General features: G+C 36.8%; 3 protein-coding genes across 6 annotated transcripts; 2 read left to right on the forward strand and 1 right to left on the reverse strand.

Annotated features, from left to right (window-relative positions):
• Nucleotides 1–876: 876 nt before the first annotated feature.
• Nucleotides 877–4,627, forward strand: LOC146450091 (uncharacterized). Of its 3 annotated transcripts, none has more exons than XM_085100792.1 (7): nucleotides 877–1,080; nucleotides 1,509–1,632; nucleotides 1,878–2,011; nucleotides 2,601–2,731; nucleotides 3,499–3,553; nucleotides 4,023–4,080; nucleotides 4,430–4,627. In XM_085100792.1, exons 2-7 carry the CDS (start codon nucleotides 1,535–1,537, stop codon nucleotides 4,614–4,616), a joined length of 663 nt encoding a protein of 220 aa, XP_084956918.1. In that variant the 5' UTR covers nucleotides 877–1,080; nucleotides 1,509–1,534; the 3' UTR covers nucleotides 4,617–4,627. The 3 variants fall into 3 exon arrangements, with proteins under 3 accessions (XP_084956918.1, XP_084956916.1, XP_084956917.1); XM_085100790.1 differs by having other exon boundaries at nucleotides 887–1,080; nucleotides 4,020–4,080; XM_085100791.1 differs by having other exon boundaries at nucleotides 887–1,080; nucleotides 1,513–1,632; nucleotides 4,020–4,080.
• Nucleotides 4,628–6,059: 1,432 nt separating this feature from the next.
• Nucleotides 6,060–16,053, forward strand: LOC146450092 (biotin--protein ligase-like). 2 transcript variants are annotated; one of them, XR_014860394.1, is made up of 10 exons: nucleotides 6,060–6,275; nucleotides 7,706–8,158; nucleotides 8,977–9,263; nucleotides 10,551–10,816; nucleotides 11,972–12,048; nucleotides 13,142–13,302; nucleotides 13,550–13,664; nucleotides 14,327–14,540; nucleotides 14,998–15,286; nucleotides 15,655–16,053. XR_014860394.1 is itself a non-coding variant. In XM_085100775.1 (9 exons), exons 1-9 carry the CDS (start codon nucleotides 6,140–6,142, stop codon nucleotides 15,170–15,172), a joined length of 1,884 nt encoding a protein of 627 aa, XP_084956901.1. In that variant the 5' UTR covers nucleotides 6,060–6,139; the 3' UTR covers nucleotides 15,173–16,053. The 2 variants fall into 2 exon arrangements, 1 of the variants encoding a protein (XP_084956901.1); XM_085100775.1 differs by having other exon boundaries at nucleotides 14,998–16,053.
• Nucleotides 16,054–16,382: 329 nt separating this feature from the next.
• LOC146450093 (metallophosphoesterase MPPED2-like) lies at nucleotides 16,383–19,658 on the reverse strand. Its single transcript, XM_085100785.1, has 4 exons — nucleotides 19,012–19,658; nucleotides 18,488–18,603; nucleotides 18,052–18,162; nucleotides 16,383–17,174 (listed from the first exon to the last, which is right to left on the reverse strand). The coding sequence occupies exons 1-4, from the start codon at nucleotides 19,530–19,532 to the stop codon at nucleotides 17,041–17,043; spliced, it is 882 nt and encodes a 293-aa protein (XP_084956911.1). The 5' UTR covers nucleotides 19,533–19,658; the 3' UTR covers nucleotides 16,383–17,040.
• Nucleotides 19,659–19,724: the final 66 nt, after the last annotated feature.

Raw genomic sequence — 19,724 nt, forward strand, 5'->3', positions numbered from 1 at the left:
GGCTTTGTGAAACAAATTCAAAATCTCCGCGGCTAAGCACAGTGACAAAAGGGATTATTTGGGAAGTTTCCGCAATTAAAGATATTTTTCCTGCCTTCAGTTGACCTGTGCAGATAAATATTGTTACACAACAGTTGTGTAATTGACCTGAGCCTACTAGATGGATGCATACACACCCGTGTCAAAAACAAACTTTTTTATTGTGTTTATCATGATCAACTTTTAGCTAATTATACTGGACCGCAAGTAGCGAAAGTTAATCGAGGCGGGCAGTGAAAGACAAAAAGAAATATACAATATATTGAAGAGACATAAACTAAACTAAAGGAAATAAAGCAGTACAATATACTAAGAGATCGAAAGTAACGCATCGCATGAAATTGCTCCCTCGACACCGATGATTAGATCCTTGCGAAAAAAATTAAAAATCCGCTCTGGCAAACAATTATATACTTTGGCAAACTCAGTAATTAACGATTAACTATTTTTCTACCCAGGGTTGAGCTCTCGACCTTAAATATTCTGGGGTTTGCTTATATAGTCGCTTTTTGTAAAAAGGTTCATGACAATAACAGACCCGTAGAGGCGATTTGTTTACACGCCGCGGGAACAATGAAGGTTTGAAAATCTTTCTTAAAGTCTAAGAAGCCCTAAGAAAATCGAACCACAGCAAGGTTACATCTACAGCTATCTTCTTGTGTGGGATAATTATCGCTACTTACCGAGATATCTGCGGTAGCATAGTAAATTGTTGAAAATAAGAAAATTAAAATTGCCGCCATTTTTGAAACTTTTGGTGCCCAGCCCTCACTCAGAGTTCGCGCATGCTTTTTGCGTTTTTCCGCTCTGAACGACCGCGGCTACCCGGTTTTTGGCGCGAAAATTGGAGCGCTCTTCACGGAAAAGCTTCTAGTGTTTTCATTTTCGGACAAAAGAGAAAGTTGTAGTATAGTCGACTGGATAAATTGGAAAGGTATCCACGATTCGACTGCATATTGTGTTTGCCCTGAAACAGAAAAAAATGGTTGCTTCCAAAGTGATTCAGTACTGAAACTTCAGTCGTCGTTGAGAAGATCACTGGTAAGCTTAATGTTCTTGGTAGCTTTCAAGAAATCAGTGAACTAATAAGCTTATAAAAGGTTATTTATAATAAGCGTAAGCTTTAAACTGTGTATAACTTAACTTTCAGCCATATAATAAGTTTTTTTAAAATGGTCTCTTTTTTGGTGGTAAAATAAATAATTTTACTGAATTTCATACGGTACGGCCAATATTTGAAGCTCGCTTCATAAAACTTGCAGAGTCAGGAGCGGAGTAGAAGATATCCTTTTAATTTCGGTGTCAGCTTGTTCTTAGTCTTACAAATCAATCCTTGAAGGAGCCAGTTAATTTCCCAGACAAACAACGTGAACTAAACTTGCGTTCAGTAGAACAGTTTGGCAACTTAGCTCTCGGATCATTAATTTTCAAATTCATTTGCAATTTAATTATGTGGAATCCATACGAAGACAGTTCCTGAAGCAGTTTCTACCACATGGCCGCTGATCCAAGCCACTTGACAGATCTATACGAAACTGATGTTGGTTTGATGCAAAATTACTGCACGGGATGCATGGGACCCGACCAGCACTGGTAAGTAATTAACTGCCACTGAATCACTGCTAATATTCAACCTGACATTGATATTAATATGAAGATTAAGCTTAATTTTTATGCTGACAGAAGCATTACCGATATAGTACTGCTTTTCTCTTTCGCCCAATCAATGGTTGTAGGAGTCTAGCGAAAGGTGATTGATGGTTTAATATGTCCCCTCCTATTCTTGTTACAAACCATAAGGTTTTAGTATTTTATTACTCAACTTTTCCTTTCATCAGTTATTCGGAGACCATCAGTGGAGTTAACAATGGTGTGTGTGCTAACATGGGGCACATCAGCCCAGAAGAAGACATGTCAATAGCGAGCTCTACAGACGACTCAGTAGCTGCTGCGGCAGTCTTCCGACATCTCGGTAATAACTACAAAACACTGATCTAGTACTTGTTTGCATTAAACCTGTCTGCAGTACAAATCTCTCATATTTTAGGGAACAAATACTTCGGACGTTTGAATGGAAAAGTTTTAAACGCTTACTTTTAAATGAATTTTCTCCCCTCAGCCTTGACCATTAGTCAGTTAGAAATAAATACCTGTTACTAACCGAGTTTTTTCCCTAGATTTATGGCCCAAGCGCGAAGCGTGCGGGCCATAAATCAACGAGAAAAAACGACGTTTTATTATATCGCTGAGGTTAATCGGGCGCGCGGGAAAGGAAACTTGTTGAAGTCAAGGGAAATTTAGCGGGAAATACGGCCCGCAAATTGATCAATCACTCCGCGCGTAGTTACTAAGAGATATGATAAAGTGGAGTATTTCAATTTCATTAATTAACACTCCCTTTTTATTTCACCAGTCTGTGAGCACCCTTCGATTATTATTATTATTTTTCCATAGTACTTCTGATTGATTATCAGTGCTTTTAACCAAATATACCGGAGAGGGCTGAGATAAAAACTATCAAACTTGTATTACTTATTTTTACTTGGTTTTGTTTCCGGTAGATAACCTTATACGCCACAGAATAGATGAAGAAATCGAGCAACTGAAAAGCAACGTTAATAGGATCCTTTCGGAACAGCAACAAGAATTCGCTAAGGCGTTTGGACTCCATGATGACCAGTCTTCTTCAGACGTACGTTACACTTGAATCAGTTGCACCAAAGCCCCTTGAGATCTGTATGTAAAACTCACAGATATACCGTAAAAACTTTTTTTAAGACGCTGCCTCCTAATATAGGGGCATTTTGATCAGTGTTTGACTACTGAAGTGGGAAAAGTATATATTAGCAAGGGTTAGTAGAATCCAAAAAGAGATTGGGGGTAACCGCGCACATTTTTCGGAGAGAATCAAGCAACAACAATTCTAACAGGCTAAAAATACATAACAATGTATGGCATTATGCTCCAAATTGAAGCTTGATTATTTCTGAAAAATGTGTAGTCACTCCTAATTTTCTTGTCGGATTCCAACATTTTTAGCAACCACAGTCCTTAAGAAAACCTGCGTTTCTGGAACCATCGCGAGATGTACAGAAAATGTGCACCAGTACAGTAGCACGCCTATAGAACTGAATGAAACACTGATAGAAGTAATGGGTCTCGTATGACAATGTCATTCTTTCCTTGACGCAATGACTCTTTAGTGCATTGAAGACCCAGTTTTCATGTAGACCAACTATCTGATTGTTTGGGTATGCTTGAGGTTTGAAGTATATCTAACATGGGAGGGGCGGGCGGAGGCTTCAAAGATACCGCGGCAGAGGGGGGGGGGGGGGGCTTATAAAAAAATCTCACCCTCAAACGAGAGCCTTTTAGAGAGGGAGGCTTAACAGAGAAAATCCACGTTAGTTGGACGGTTGTTTGATACCATATAATCGTTTATTTTATATTTTGTTCCAGACATCGACATCCCATGTTGTACCTCAGAGTAACTATGGCGATGATGCTAGTTCAGGTGCAGTGCTTACTAACCTCAGCAAATATCACTTTCTTTGTTTACCTCTCGTTCTATATCATTTTACCTCTTAAAATCACATGCACATTGGGTGGAAGAAAGTTTTAACCCAAAATTTCCCGGCTAAATATTGGTAGTCATGACGTTTACGGCAAATGGCAAACGTGAGATATGACCACTTGACCGTGTTGATCCTATATTTGCGGCTTGCTGTTTTCAGTTTCTCTGTCAAATCCAGTAGTTTTGCGTTAGCATCAAAGGCCAGAATTAGTTTGCACTATTCTCATCTTTGTTTTCTTTATTTCAAGGAAACAGAAACGCGAATCTCACGTTTGCTGTTTGCCGTAAACGTGGTGCTTTATCTATCTAAAGTCTCAACTGACCCGGATATTGATACGGAAAAATTTGAGTTTGTGACTTGGGCCACTATAGACAACTGAGCTATCACCAATTTTCTATCTTTTAATAGACGATTGTCAACTTCTGATGGAAGACAACTCGGACTTTGAAGCCACAATGATTGGACAGTAAGTGCACACTTACAAATGAACAAATGAACGTTGTGCCGCTAGCTCTAAGGACACAAATGATGGATCAGAGAATTAAGTGAACCCATGAATTTGGGATTTTTAAACATGTTATTTTCAATTCAATTTTTTTTTCTTTGTGAAGTTTAATGCTCGGCCCCACTAGCACTAGTGCTATAAACACTGTCAAGGGTAAATAAACGGACTTAATTCATACGCCGTCTTTTCCATCTAGCGGTCATAACTCCGACTAACGGATATGCACTCAGTGCTATTCGTAGATCCAATCCGGCGTAAAATTATTTGTATTTCAAAGAATTGGTCAAATTTATTTTACTGTTTAATACAGGTATGACTATGAGGAACCACTCTGTTCAAACTGCAAGGGTCCCGTTAGACATGCGAACACGACTGGCAGACAGGATGAAGAAAACAAAGAAGACGAAGAGAAGATAGTCATGAATTACCTTCTACGGTTGATGACAGCATCTTCAGCAATGGCTAATACTTTGAAACGAAAAGAGTACAGAACTTAAAAAGCATAGCTTGCTGGCCTTCAGTCTCGCACAGTAAATTAACACATATTACTTGTGACTGAACTACTGAACTATATAAACAAAACATGAAAGTTTTTTTTGTTTTTGTTTCATGGATTCTAGCCAGACAAGAGAAAGTCAGTAGCGACTCACTACACCTGCGGAGTCAGTGAACTGAGCTGTGACATCTGATCTTAATTGATCTTCACCAAGTTCATGTTTAATTTTCTACCCGGTTTAAACTACCATTTAAACTAAAAAACTACGCAAAATCTTTAGCGATCAGGTCTGAATAAAACTACGATATCGCTATCAACGGTTACCACATGCGATACAGTCCAGGGATATTTGACCGGCATTCGGCCTGAGCCTCTCTCCTCCGCAGAGGTTCGATGGAGCCGCGGAATTTTACGCCTGCACTCACTTTTCTCAGCGGAGCCTCTGCGGAGGAGAGAGGGCCTGAGCTGCATGATACAACAGTTTTCAGTTCTCACTCAGCCACATCAAAGGAAGACAAATCGGTGATGCTCCTGCAAATAAACATGTAATAAAGACACCCACATCCTTATTTTATCATAGAACCTCAATAAGGAGAGCAAATCAATCGATCAAACACTCGGTCTACTTGGCTCGACATTCTATCGCAACCTCACTCACTCAGTTATGGCCTGTAGATGGATCTAGTAGAGCAGTAAAGGTTTATTATCAGCTCTTTCCTCGAACCCTCTTATCAAACATTCTTTCTTCTTTTCACTGCCTTTTTTCATCAAATGGTCTAATATTCAGGGCCGAGTTGTTCTTAAGCTAATCCTGGGTTAACGTGAACTTCAATTCGAGTCTAATTACCAATCAACAAAGGTCCTTCAAAAGATTTTTGTCCCTCAGTTTTGACTTAGACGTTTCTTTACCATCAGCTTTTAAAACCATTTTTAACGAGTGTGATGAAAACCTCGGATAACTTGTCATCGTGGATTAACGTTAAACGGTTTTCGAACAACCAGGCCCAGAATGTTAGGGAACTGGTCATAACAAGTTTGTTCGAAGAGGACCCATCTTGTGTAGGGGGGGGGGGGGGGAGGGGGGTCGAAGATACCACCTATCTCATGAACATTACCGACAAAATTTTATTGGCTTCAAAATTTGAGTTGACATAGAAATTCCCAGCTATAGCAAGAGTCAGCATTGCTAGATAGACAATAAAAGCGAAAATTGAACTGCTCATTGCCATATTTTTTTTTTTACTGCTGGATAGAGGGGTGACTATGCAATGAAAATGCCATCTTTTGTGGTTGAGGAAGTGGGGTGTAGAGAGCACCATCTATTTTGTGATTTGGTGGGTTCTCTTCGAGCGCCGCGTACTTTTCACCACTACCCTACGTAATCACATGAAGCTGCTTCGGAGTCCTTTGGAGTAGTTTTACATAAAGTACTAACCACTCTGGACTTGGGTGATTTGGGTGATTTTCATTTTTCATCAAAAGCGTTGTTCGCTCGTGGGCTCTCGTGGATCAAGAGCCAGCTGAATGCCTTTGTTAGGTGCAGGTTGGTTGTCCGGTTATGCTGTTACGACGTTTATTGGATTTTCGAGGAAATTGAAATGGACTTCAACGTGTGCTAGTCCTTTGTTTGCAAGGAAACATTTTCGGTCATCATCAAGATGTGAGTACCTAATCTTAATACAAGTTTCAGACTTGAATGAATGTTTATTCATTACACCCCTTTTATTGTTTAGTATCACTCCTTGCAGATAAGAGGAGAACTAATAATACCTTTATAAAATTTCTTTATCTTATGATACCGTTACCGTATTTAAACGTGATTTGGGGAATACAGTGCGACTGATGTACAATAGGACATCCTCAACCCCCCCCCCCCCCCCCAAATCCGCGCACACCCTGCGTAATTTTAATTTAAACTTACTATTACTGTACGTTTTTATTTATTCTAAAGTTTATGAGCTAAGTTGATCCCTTCAAGAGAAAGGGATTGTAGGAATTATAGAGGAAAATACAGTTGAACCTCTCCACAACGGCCACCTTGGGGACAGAAGAAAGTGGCCGTTGTGGAGAGGTGGCCGTTATGGGGAGGTAGGGGTGTAATATGACACCTTTTTTTCGGGAAGTACAACATGTTTATTATGGCAATCCAATCTTAAATAATATATAGAGGTGAAATATACAATAAAATGTAAATAATGTTTCGAATCAAAATGTTAAAAAGACGAAACAAGCAAGGTTTGCAACATTCGCTATATTATTGCAGACAATTTATGCTTACTGTAGCATATAAATGGACACAGTCAAAATACGTATATCATTAAAATGGATGCAGAAACGTAATGTTCCGAAGTCAAATGTGGATTACTGCATCGGTTTATAAAAAATGTGTTTATGACCTGGTTTTTTGACAAAAAAGTACTGTACTGGCCGTTGTCGAGAGGTTATTTTGGCAGTTGGGGACGCACTTTGGTGGCTGTTGCCGTTGTAGAGAGGTTTAAACAAGAGCTAATGTATGGACTGTCCGCCGGGACAAAAAAATGTGGCCGTTATAGAGAGGTGGCCGTTGTGGAGAGGTGGCCGTTAAGGGAAGTTCGACTGTAGGGAGGTCAGATCTTAACTCAATGACCTTTCACAATGGAAAAAGTTTGGTCTTTTAATTAAATCAACAACAGGAAGTGACAATACTGTTAGGTGAAAATCACGAGGCCATCAAAAGTCCGGGGTAGGCTAATGTGCGACTCTCTACCCTGCAAGCAAAGGCCCTCTGCTCGCAGGGTAGTGACTCCCTAGACTGACTGCTGAAATTGACTGATGTGCAATTTATCCTTCTTGGTCAACCTCTGTACATCAAATGCCCTAGCCTGTGTAGTCAGCCGCCCGCTCTCGTCCCAAAAAAATAAAAGAAAGAAAAAAAAATCGGAGGATTTTTTTGGTTAACCTCTGTACCCCGTCAGACAAAAAGAAGACCCAGACAAGGGAAGAAACAGTACACTGTATGCCCTGCATGAGAGGTAACTTCATTTAATTCCTTACTCTAAATTAAACTGTTTTCAAAATATATAATTATTCAATTATTCATTCATTCCTCAGCTACACAGATCACTGGTGATGATAAAAAAGTGATGGCTGATGTCTCATCCAAACCACCAAATGTTCTCATATATAGCGGCAGGAATGACGCTGATAACAAGATATTTAATAGCGTAAAGCAGACACTTTTGCAAGTGTTGAATTTGCACAGTTATGCTGTATACAGACTTCATGAACAACACATCGTTAGCCATCCATGGATGGACAATACTGCTCTATTAGTTTTTGGAAATCATGATTCAATACCAGCATCCATACAAAAAGAATTTGTAAATTACCTCAGAAGTGGAGGAAATATCTTGAGTTTGTGTAGTCCATTTACATTTCAAGTTGTGAAACATCCTTGGGAAGACAGACACAATCCTTTCATTGTGTCGATTGAAATAAGCTATCCAGGAGTTCAACAAGAGCCACCGAATGTCACAGCCCTTTGTGAGCCCTTCTATTTTGAAGGTGAGCATTTATTTCGGTGGTAATTTTTAAATGACGACAGGGCATATTTTTATCCTTCCTCTTGCTATAACTTAGAGGTTGTTAGAAAAGCTAAAAAGTAAAGTCTCCTGTTAGGTGTGGAGAGCTTTTCCTTTGTTTTATAATAATTATTATTCTTGTTTTCACAGAACCTCATGACCAAAAGGATTCATATACCAGTAGTTGATATTACACCAACAACAACAACAAAAGTTCATTGTATCACAAGCAAATAAATTAATACAAAAATTCTTCCACCCGCATGACCCTGTCAATTTGAGAAGCACATGTGCGCAATTTATTAAATGTTGATTCCCTGACTTGCTGCAAAGTAAAGATCAATATTGAAGCTTTGGAGAATTAGAGCAAGCTTAGAATTGTAAATCTTTGTATATCTCAAAATGTTACATGTATTTAAATTTTCAATTGACAACAAATAATCATCCTTCAAAAACTTGTACAAAAAAATCAATGGATGACTATGGATAAAACATCTACAGGACTGTATATGCATGTGTACAATGTTTGGAATTTCTGGTTAGTATCACTCTCCAGAAGTTATTGATTAGACATGTCAGTCTTGAAATTAAGAGATTACAGACCATATAATAATGAATCGCAAGGAATCGCAAGAAATTCGCTCTCATCGCATCATAGAAGCACACTTTTTCCCCCTCCTGTGTAAAGGTATTTTTTGTCTAACCCAGATCCTGCTTTCTGTCTATATTCTTGTAGGTTTTTATTAGTCATCTTTATCATACAGAAATATCTGAACATCTTTATGTCCGTGATTTTTGCAGGAGTTCAAACTGTTATTGCACGGGAAGTGAATACCAAGAAACCAGTTATAATCCAGCTCACTGAAGGCCATGGCAGTGCTGTGTTTAGTCTTGTTCATTTGGACTTACTCACAGATGAGCAAATGATGGAAACTCATGACCTTGACACCCCAAGTTTAAATTATTTGAGGCAGTCCAAGGGTGCTAGAATAAGCATGTTATCACAGATTTTACAACTCCTAGGCATAAACTGTCAGCCACTCAACGTTCCAGAGTTGACTCCAGTTTCTCTTCTGGCAAGAAAGATGGTTAGTATTTTATTATTTTAATGCAGTTGAAAATCAAAATTAAAACAGCAAAATTTAGTTGTGTATTTGTGGTTCAATTTTATCCTTGGTTTAAATTTTATTTTCCACTGTCTCAATTTCATTATCACACATTACCATACCCATGAACAATAGCAAGATAAAATTTAAATCAAGGATAAATGTAAACCACAACATATACGTTGATACAGACAGACTTTAGTTAAGCATAATAATAAGTTAAACCTCTGCAGCTTGTGGGGTTGTGCATTAAAATTAAAAACTAAAACTAATCACAAATCAATTCAGATCATTAAAAATATAAAATTATATTTAAAATTCATAGTTGATCAGAAGAATTTAAATCACCTGCTTCAATATGTACATCCAGGGATACTTCACTAAACTGATTTGTTTCTACCACCACCTTGACGGCATGTGACCTGCCTATATACCCCCATCCCCATCTCACATTTTCTTTTCATTTTCCGTTTCAAAGGTTGCTTTTCTAAAAGCAGGAAATATTTTCGAAAATCCTTTTTTTGAGGAGCGCTAAAAGTTACTGAAATTTTTAAATTTTGGGGGCTTTAAGCCCCGCTGGACAAATTTTTGTCTCGTGGGCTCATTAGGAAGGAGCCAATGAGAAGCGTCCGATATTTGACACTTTCTTAGCTGTGACGTAAGAAAAGGACACCAGAAGGATTCAGAAGGAATCTAATGCATGTTGATTCCTTTCTCTACATTTTAAGTGTTGTTGCATCCAAAAACCACACATTTTTCAACCATTTTCTCTGTTTACAATTGAAGCATTACGGCGAATCTTCGGATATTTTTGCACGGTCCTTTTCTTACGTCACGCTCCATATTTGGACACATTTGGCCGAGTGCGGGACTAATGCGAACGATAGGTGAAAATATCGACAAGACTGCCTTCACTTCTAGCGCTCGTAAAAAAAAGGATTCTATATTTCTCAAAAATTTTTTTGAAAATGAGTTCTTGAAAGATATGGAAATCTACCAAGAGAAAACAAATTGAAGGGTTAGGGGCACTTTAAGACCTGTATGGAATCAATTGGATAATTTAAAAGTTGTGGAAATGTCATGTCCAGAACCAACTGCTTCACTTTTAAAAGGTGGCTTTTTAAAAATAATTTAGAGCATGTTTTGGCAAGTTTTTTTTCCCTTTGATTTTCAAACTTTTATAAGTTGTACACTAATAATTATTTCTCACATGTTATCAATGATTAAATTAAATAATTTAATTATAGATTTCTAATTTTCTCTCTCAAGGATGAGCAGAAATTATTTCATTCTTTAAAGTCAAGACTCAAGGATGACGTCTGTGAAGGCAAGGATCTCTCTTTACACTTTGTCCAAAGTGGAAGACCTGTCCCCAAGACCACAGAGGCAGTATTACCAGTTATTACTGGGATTGAAAAGCATGAACAAATCTCATTTGATTGGAAGAAATACCAAGAGTGCTTACAGACCAAAGTCTTGGGTCACATGGTATTCTACACTGATGTAATTACATCCACTCAAACAGTGTTTGATGGGTTAGTAAATGATATTTACCAAACCATGAAGATATAATCAACACTGGGTTAATATACTTTTTTTTTTTTTATTAATATATGAAACAGAATTAATTAAGTGATTGGTTTATAAAATAAGATAAATCAAGAGCATGTATGGTCACTAAAAATTGGTTTGAGTTCAGTGAAAAGTCCGGGAATTTTTTTCAATGCTCATAGGTGGCAATTCTTAACAAGAAAAAGTGTAAGTGTACTTATAGCTAATCTAAAATATTGTTACCTGGATTGATTTTTGAAACAGTGGCCATTGCAAACTTGACTTGCGTTTCATGGAATGATACCGAATGACAAGTTTTATGGTCCAGAGAAGGTTCAGAATTGTGCAGTTCCAGAATAAAATCCATACCCACCCCATGGAAGGTCCTTGGAAATACCTAGGGGGAGGGGGTTCTTAAAAGTCAAAAGTATGATTGGAATTTCCTGGGGGGATGGGGGGTGCAAAAAAATGAAAACCTTCTGTGGGTGGAGTATGGATATTTTCTGGAACTGCACATTATGCAAGAGAGAGAAGAAAGGAGAAGGAAAAAAGAGGAGAAGGAGAAAACGTTTTATATATTTGCCAACTTTGGAGAGTTGGAGAGTTTTTGAACATCAGCTGAAATCCACCAATCACAGTACATTAATTGATATCCAGTAATCACAGTGCAAGAACTAATATCCATCAATCACACTGCATAAACTAAAACAACCAATCACAGTGCATTAACTGATATCCACCAATCACAGTGCAAGAACTAATATCCATCAATCACAGTACATAAACTGAAACAACCAATCATAGTGTATGAGCTGAAACAACCAATCACAATGCATGAACTGAAATCCACCAATCATACATGTAGCACAGTGCATGAACTGAAATTCAGTAAAAGAATTGACAGAATTGAATTTCAGTTTTAAATGCAACTTCCACTGTGACGGGTATAACAGTAGTGAAAAACATTCCTGTTAGTTGAGGTGATTGAATGAATAATGGCAGTTATGTACATTCAAATAACTTAATTTTGTTGCTTTTTTTTCCCTTTTATGTATGGTCTTGACTACCATTGTACTTTATAAAATTAGTTTTGTCAACTGCAATTTGTGTTGATACTTTTTTTAATATTTTAATTTCAGGAATTATACATTTCTACAAAACATCCCAGGTGATGTGGGAGTTATAGTTGTTGCGGGGCAGCAAATGAAAGGTCAAGGTTGGTAAGTCAGTTTTACCTGACAGCTGTTTACTTGCCACAGAAACACCAAATAAAAGATCATAAGTTAAATAATGCCCTTTATCATATAAACAACAGTGAAATACCAGGTGAGCTTTCGCACGAAAACGTGATATCTTCACACGTGAAGATAACACGTTATTTTCACACGTGAAAATAACACCGTTACTATGGTTACATAATAAATCGCGCCTTTAGCAGCAAAAATGAAATGGTTTGGTATTTCATTGGTCTTTATATAATAAATAGAATATTACATGGCCGCTTGGAGATATGAAATTTCTCTTCTCCTGCTGAAAAATATTTCACTCGTTCGCTGCACTCACTCGTGAAATATTTTTCAACGCTTGAAGAGAAATTTCGTATCTCCGCGCGGCCATGTAATATTCTATTTATTATATAAAGACCAATGAAATACCAAACCATTTCATTTTTGCTGCTAAAGGCGCGATTTATTATGTAACCATAATATCCGCTATAATAATATCCGCTATGTAATATCCGCTATTTATCAACTGTAAAATCATTCGCATCCAGCCCCTCATATCATTGAATGGATTGGAATAGACCCTATGCAAAAATGGCTGAGTTTTCTAAAATTAAAACATTTTTTGTCTGTATTCAGATAAGCCTCACTACTAGCCTTATTCAAGGTGAAATATTCTTCTGATATTTGAAATCAAGAATGAGGTTAGTAAGGCTAATTTGAATGAAAATAAAAGATAGTTTCTATAGAACAGAACACATGTAGAGTTGAATAGAAGATAGCATTGTCATTTAGACATGGTAAAATGCTGACAGTAATTGGTCAATAATCAAAAACTAAATAGCTAAATAAGTACTAACTGAACGTAATAAATTATTAAAATTCCAATGGAAGTTACATGTAATTCATGACTTGTTTTAAATGGATATGCAAGGATATCACACATATAAAACAATATACAATAATTATTGTTATTGTCGTTATCTTTCAATAATGTTGTTAATATTATCATTACTGTTTACAGAGGGACACAGTACATGAACAAGCTGTATTTCAATTATTTATCTTATTCAACTTGAACTACAGGCAGAGGTGGTAATATTTGGCTGTCTCCAGCTGGTTGCATGATGTTCTCCCTCCCTGTGCGGATTCCATTTGCTTCAAAGCTTGGTCAAAGGCCACCATATTTACAGCATATTGCTTCACTAGCTGCTGTAGAGGCAGTTAGATCCCAGCCAGGATATGAGGTACAACTACGCTGTCAATGCAACTACTATCAAATCCACTGAGCCAGTGGCATCAGTAAGAGCTGTGCATGCTTTCAGGAATTCCTACTAATAGTCTTTTTAATTTTCTGGTATTTAATTTAAAAGAGCACCTTTCTGAGCAGCAGCTGGTAATTGGGCCTAAAGACCTCGGGGCAGGGACTGTATGGATATTTTCTGGAACTGAATCCTGTAAATCATCTAATTCCAAGGTTCTTGTTTCTTTTAGGATATCAATGTCCGTCTCAAGTGGCCAAATGATATTTATTTTGGCCAAGAGTTCAAGATTGGAGGTGTTATTGTAACGTCATCAGCAACAAGTGGTACCCTGAGTGCAGTGATAGGCAAGTACTTTGTCATGAGCATCACATGTTAGATTTGTCACAGAAAGGACTGCCATTAGGAGCTGGCACCTGGCTGTGTTTGGATGAACATTTACATTGTGAACTTGTTATTTCTGTATGCGCTGTTAGGCACGCTGTGTTGTGAAAACTATATTTGAATTAAAGTCGCCTAATGATCACACAATTAGACAGTCACGAAACGAGTTTTCAATCAAGTTGAATCAGTTACAAGATTAAGCTAACCTGTTGAGAAAGCAACATTTAATCTTACTGAGCTAACCTGTCACGAAGCAACGTTAAATGTTTAAGCTAACCAGTTGAGAATTAACGTTGTAACAGTTTACACGTATGTGTTAATTGTGGAGAAGTTACAGACTGAAGTAACTTTTCTTTTGTTTGTTTTCTTTAATCCGGTTGTTGCATTTGAACGTTTGTAAATCTGAGTGCCAACAATATTTTTCTTTTTATATAGATCAAATTAATCCTGACAATAAATAAGCTTTATCTCCACATTGGCAATTGGATTCTTTGTCTTCATGGAACAACTATCTTTAGTTATCTTTTCAAATACCTGCTCCAAAGATTGAAACATGATAAAAAATCTAATAATTATTACAGCTGTAACTTCTTAATGACTTTTCTGTGGCTCTGATTTTACTAAGGATTGGGTGTCAACATAGCCAACAGTAAACCTACCATCAGCATCAATGAAGTCATTTCCCAATACAACAAAGACCACAAGACAAACTTACTGCCACTTACTGTAGAGGAAACCCTGGCAAGAACAGTTAACAGTATTGAGGCATTAATCGATGACTTTCAGAGCAATGGTGTCAATTCATTTCTGAAAAAGTACTACAGTCGTTGGCTTCACAGGTTTGTTCATTGTTCACTTGAATATGGTATTTAATGGAAATGAAATTAATTAAAGGTAGTAAATCTTTTTATTGACTTCATTTGAAAGGTCCAGTGCAAAAACAGTGCAACTGATGATTTGGCCTTGGTATCCAAATTTCTCTAAATCGACTCAACAGTTTGTAATTCGCAGTGGTTCGTGTGTCAGAAACATAGTTCCATTATTATTTACCGATTTGAGGGCTTGAATTTGCCCGACAAACTTATTACTTAAGCCTGAAAACTGAACCAACATTACTGTTAAGTGATGTTTGAAATGATTTCTTTAATGCTAAACAAAAGTTCTAACATGATAACAACTCTGTCAGCCAATGTACAGTCTTGCTCTAAATGTGTAACCAGGGTCTTTTGTATTTTGCTCTGGACCAGTTTTAGGCCACCTCTTTTTAAACAAAAGTTTTTCTAAATTTATTTGCAGTAATGCACGGGTGGAGTTGTCCATGAATAATACTGTGGAGGAAGTCACTATAATTGGACTGGATGACTTTGGTTTCCTGTTGGTACAAACAAAAGCTGGCAAAACACTATCTGTGCAGCCCGATGGAAACAGTTTTGATATGCTGAAAAATCTCATTGCCATGAAAAAAAGCTAGCAAGGTGTACATGTATTTTTAAAGTCAATCTTGACCATTTATTTGATGCAAAGATAATGTATGTGGAGAAAACAGTTTTCCAAGAATGAATTGAACTGTAAACTTAAAGGGACAGTATCATGCTATTTTTAGTAACACATTGAAAATCGGAAAGACGCTATTTGGTTGATAGCAGCCAAGATATAATGACACAATTCCATTAAAAGACTATCAGAATGCAAAGAAACTATCCACGGATATTTTCACCAGCAGATGACCAAGATAGAGAGGGGTTCAAATTTCGCTGTTGTAACGCACTAAGAATCGCCGGTTGTACTATTTGGTTCAACCTTTCGTCTTAGAATCACTATTAATATTTCTTTAAATTAACCGATTGAGAAATTAATTAAAACAGTGTTCCAAGTTCAAATTTAGTGAATTTTGGCCAAAAATCATGATATCTCCCATCGATCTCCCATGATACTGCCCCTTTAATAGAAAAGACGAAGATGGCATTTGTTGTTGTTGTTTTTTTTTTTACTTTATTAGCAAACAGACAATAACAGAATTATACAGTACAGTACATCCTGAAGTAAAGACAAAGTGTACCAAAACAAAGTTATATCCATGCATGTTTTTACAACCAGATAAAGGTAAACATTTTATCATTCTTCAAATATTTTCACTGAAATTGTACATTAGGATAAATCGATTTTTAGTGTTGTCCAGCAACACTTTATTGACAACTACATTGCTGTAGTGTCCCGGCCCATTTCTCGCTTTGGGGACAAGGAAATGAGTGGAGAGTGATATTGCTGAAGTTTTCATCACAATGGCTCCAGTAACTCTGTGACCAATCACAGACAAGCAAAAATGTGATGGAACCTTCAACTTGATTTCTTTTGCTATTAAAAACTCTTGGGAGTGGATCAGATAGTACACTGTACTATACTATATTTCATTGCAAATCACTTGCAGTAGTAGGTTTTTTATGTTTTAAGTTATTTAAATCGGATTGTTGTTGTTCTTAAAATAATGTTTATTGTAAAACAAATTTAACAGACCTGCTGCAAGTCTTTCTTCATCTAATGTATGCAATATAGGAAGTGTAGTGCACACTAAAAATTATTATAATCACGATATTTTAAATAGATTTAAATAATAATATTAACAGTTGAGTTAGGTATAATTTAACTGCTAAGGCAGCAACAAGAATAACAACAAAAACATGTAAAAAATATTTCAAATTATAGTTTTAGTCCTCTAATCAAACAGCAACAATATCTATGACACAGAGCCTGTTCAGACATTGCTTATACATGTACATACTATGGAATGGTGACCTTCAGGCAATAAAAGAACTTTCTTTCTGAAGGTACAGTTACAGCAAGACCATTTTCCTCTGTTGTTTGTTGTTATTTGTTTTATTTAAAGTGCCTAAGTACTATGTTTGGAGGAAGTGACTATTCATAGGGACCAGGGCAAAAAATATAATTACCAATGTGTCCAACTGCCAAGTACCATATAACAAATCGAATGTGGTTTAGCGTTGTCTGTACTCTTATCGACAATGATATTCGTCATCACAGTGGTCAAAATGTTGTGCGCCTCGTGAGTCCACAACAAATTTTGACCACTTTGATGATGAATACCGTTGTCGATAAGAGTGCAGACAACGCTAAACCACATTCGATTTGTTTTTTACCACAATATCAACGTCAAAGAAATTTTTTACAATAACTGTCAAAATTTCCGCATGTTGATTGACGTGAGCAGCGTTGTCTAGTCTCTTATCGACAATGGAAAATTAGCCAATCAGATTGCGAGATTAGAAACAATTGTGGTAAAAATTGGCACTATCTGAATAGGGGCTTTAAAACATGTTCAAATTAGTTTCCAGCTTGTTCATGAGTTGAATTGTTTGGAAGATCAAACACTATAGGTGCATGGAAGGGCTGGTACTGGATTGTAACTGATGAGGCATTAACAAATGTTGTGACTTCATCTGTAGTTATTCCATACCCTGAAACAGAGTGAAAGTGTGCAGTTATAGAATCATCCCTGAAATAAAGTATCGTCTGTATGTTTGCTATCTGCCTTGTGTAGTGTGCAGAAAGGAGGTGTAGGGGACCTCTGAAATGTCAGCCATCTTGTTCCCCATTCCTTCAGACCCTCTGCTCTTTTTTTTTGCATTCAAGAAAAACAGCAGCATCCTTACCTATCTAATTTCCAAGTACAGAATAATTTACAGAGCTGACACTTTCTTTCCAGGTTTTTAGAACTTTCTTTCTTTAAATCCAGGTCAGGGCTGTTTCTAATTTAAGTGTTAGGAGAAGTGAAAAAATTATCCATGGATTCTTTTTCCTAAGTGGTGTTAATGATTTGTTTTTCTGTCAAAGTAATAGCCAGGAAAATCCCTTTTTGACCATCCTGTAGGCGATAAAAAAAATTACCTAATTCATAAGAGATAAAACATGTTTTGGTTTATTCCGAAACTTGAGTACTGAGGACATCCATCACTTAATGAACTGGACAACTCCAACACATCTTACTACTTCTTGTGTATAACTTTCAAAAGGATATTGTTATCCTTAATTATGCTGCCAGCTTAATTTATCGCATCCTTTACATGTCCATAAAGACTAATTTTATGGCTGAAGATGGTTTAGGAACAAACTAATACTATGTTGTTCTCTTCAATAAATAATGATATCGTTATTAAGGTAAGAGTAAGTCTTGTTCCTTTTTAGAGTTTTGGCAACATCACAAGAGATGCCAATACAGGGCGGCGTAAGTTTTACTTTTTGAAAAATGTAAGTTTAAGTAATTTACTTTAATTTGATCAAAAAATAAAAATTAAGCCCCACGAAGGTTTGGAGAAACCTTAACTGCAAGCCTACCTTCATGAATGTGTCCAAAAATGTGATACTTGGGCCTAACACGGGACTGTATCGTGTGCAGGAGATTCAGACATCCAGCTCTTACATTTGAAAATGTACGATCACCATGACCTGTAGGAAAATACAATATTATGAGAGGTTCAATGGTCAGTCAACCTTTAGTAATGCCACTTCATTCTTACATAAAAGGATGTCTGAACAACAAACCTGCTGTAACCAGATTTGCAAGTATGACAGACAAGTTCCCAATTGGTTGAAAATGTCTTAAGAAAATAAGGTACCTGCACATGTGTTGAATTTATGAAACTTGTTTACTCAGACAACCCTCCATGGGTCAATTTGGTGGACACATTAATTAATTAGCTTTGTTTTCCTCTGTTCATTTGACATAAGAATGATTACAGCAAAATTATGAAAAGGTATGGTTAATTCTTACCGAGGGGTGGGCCATGAGTGATAAGAATGTCAATCCCATCTGGAATTTTGTTCCACATATCTTGTATGGGATCACCACGAGCCTTCATGAAGGCCCAATCACAAAACTCTGGTGTCCTGGAAAAGAAAAACTCCAATGCTCAAGGGTATGTCATAGAAGATAAAGGTTTTAAATACAGCCCTGTATTGAAAAGTGGATTTATTATCGTTTAATAATATTAACAATGAATTATTCACCTTAATAATTTTACAGTTCACAATATATCATTATCGACAACAATAGATTTTTATAATATTAAAACTTGCCGTGACAAAAGCAAAATACAATTATACTATATAAAAGTATGTGACGATAGTATGTAGCGAAACCTTTTTGTTTGAATTATAATTATATTAAATACAGTACATTAACAATAAAACAGAAGAAAAATAACAGACCCTCAACCCTAAAATCAATACCAGCTGCTACACAAATAAAACAATTACAAGCTTCTGTGATAGAAAAATGACAACTTAAGCCCCTACCATGGAGAGCCAAAAATTCGAAATCCAAGTACATCAACTTCCTCATCTTGTAGATATATACAATTTGTAAGCTGTTGACGAATGTCCTCAGGATCTTCTCTTTTCCTTGAAAAGTAAGTCCACAAGGAGTCGTAACTGTCAAGATCAAACGAAATGTCATGGTTTCCAGCGATCACCACTTTGTAAGGATGATTTAAAGTGCTCAAAAATTTGTTGAAGTGAATGACTTGATCCCTTGTTCCACAGTTTGTAAAGTCTCCTGCATGAACTAAAACATCACCATCAGGAATAGAATGGTCCATCCTATCTGTTCTGTTATGTGTGTCCGAGATACAGACAAATCTCGTGTGTCCAGCCGGCTTTGGACAGCTGTAATCGATTGGTTTGAGTTTCTTAACAATCTGTGATGATTCAAGGAGATTCCAAGCAACGGTTGGCTCACTTGCATGTTTTTTGAGAACACTTTCCGTGCTGGTAGTGGCAGATTTCGACATTTTCTTCATCGACAATAGCTTTTTCATGTCGACGACTTAGCAACGAAACAACTTGTAGGTCAATACCTGAATGGTGGCTTCGTCGAAATATAATAACCTTCCGTAACCCACCGAAACTTTTACATTCATCAGCAAATTAGTTTTCAGCAGGCGTTCCCAAAACTTGGTCGTGGAAGAATGAGAACTAGTACATAAAATTTTTGGTTTGGTCCCAGATCT

The sequence above is a fragment of the Pavona decussata genome, unplaced genomic scaffold (assembly GCF_977016875.1).
Source record: "Pavona decussata unplaced genomic scaffold, jaPavDecu1.1 SCAFFOLD_510, whole genome shotgun sequence".
Classification (NCBI taxonomy): domain Eukaryota; kingdom Metazoa; phylum Cnidaria; class Anthozoa; order Scleractinia; family Agariciidae; genus Pavona; species Pavona decussata.

Excerpts from the sequence above, each read along its gene's own strand:
- LOC146450091 (XM_085100790.1), top strand. The coding sequence starts at position 1,535 with ATGGCCGCTGATCCAAGCCACTTGACAGATCTATACGAAACTGATGTT. Across the intron at positions 1,633-1,877 it reads ATGGGACCCGACCAGCACTG|TTATTCGGAGACCATCAGTG; the intron begins GTAAGTAATTAA and ends TCCTTTCATCAG. Across the intron at positions 4,081-4,429 it reads GAAGCCACAATGATTGGACA|GTATGACTATGAGGAACCAC; the intron begins GTAAGTGCACAC and ends TGTTTAATACAG.
- LOC146450092 (XM_085100775.1), top strand. The coding sequence starts at position 6,140 with ATGCCTTTGTTAGGTGCAGGTTGGTTGTCCGGTTATGCTGTTACGACG. Across the intron at positions 12,049-13,141 it reads GCAGCAAATGAAAGGTCAAG|GCAGAGGTGGTAATATTTGG; the intron begins GTTGGTAAGTCA and ends CTTGAACTACAG. Across the intron at positions 13,665-14,326 it reads TACCCTGAGTGCAGTGATAG|GATTGGGTGTCAACATAGCC; the intron begins GCAAGTACTTTG and ends GATTTTACTAAG.
- LOC146450093 (XM_085100785.1), bottom strand. The coding sequence starts at position 19,532 with ATGAAAAAGCTATTGTCGATGAAGAAAATGTCGAAATCTGCCACTACC. Across the intron at positions 18,604-19,011 it reads CGAATTTTTGGCTCTCCATG|GACACCAGAGTTTTGTGATT; the intron begins GTAGGGGCTTAA and ends TTTCTTTTCCAG. Across the intron at positions 18,163-18,487 it reads CACTCATGGCCCACCCCTCG|GTCATGGTGATCGTACATTT; the intron begins GTAAGAATTAAC and ends ATTTTCCTACAG.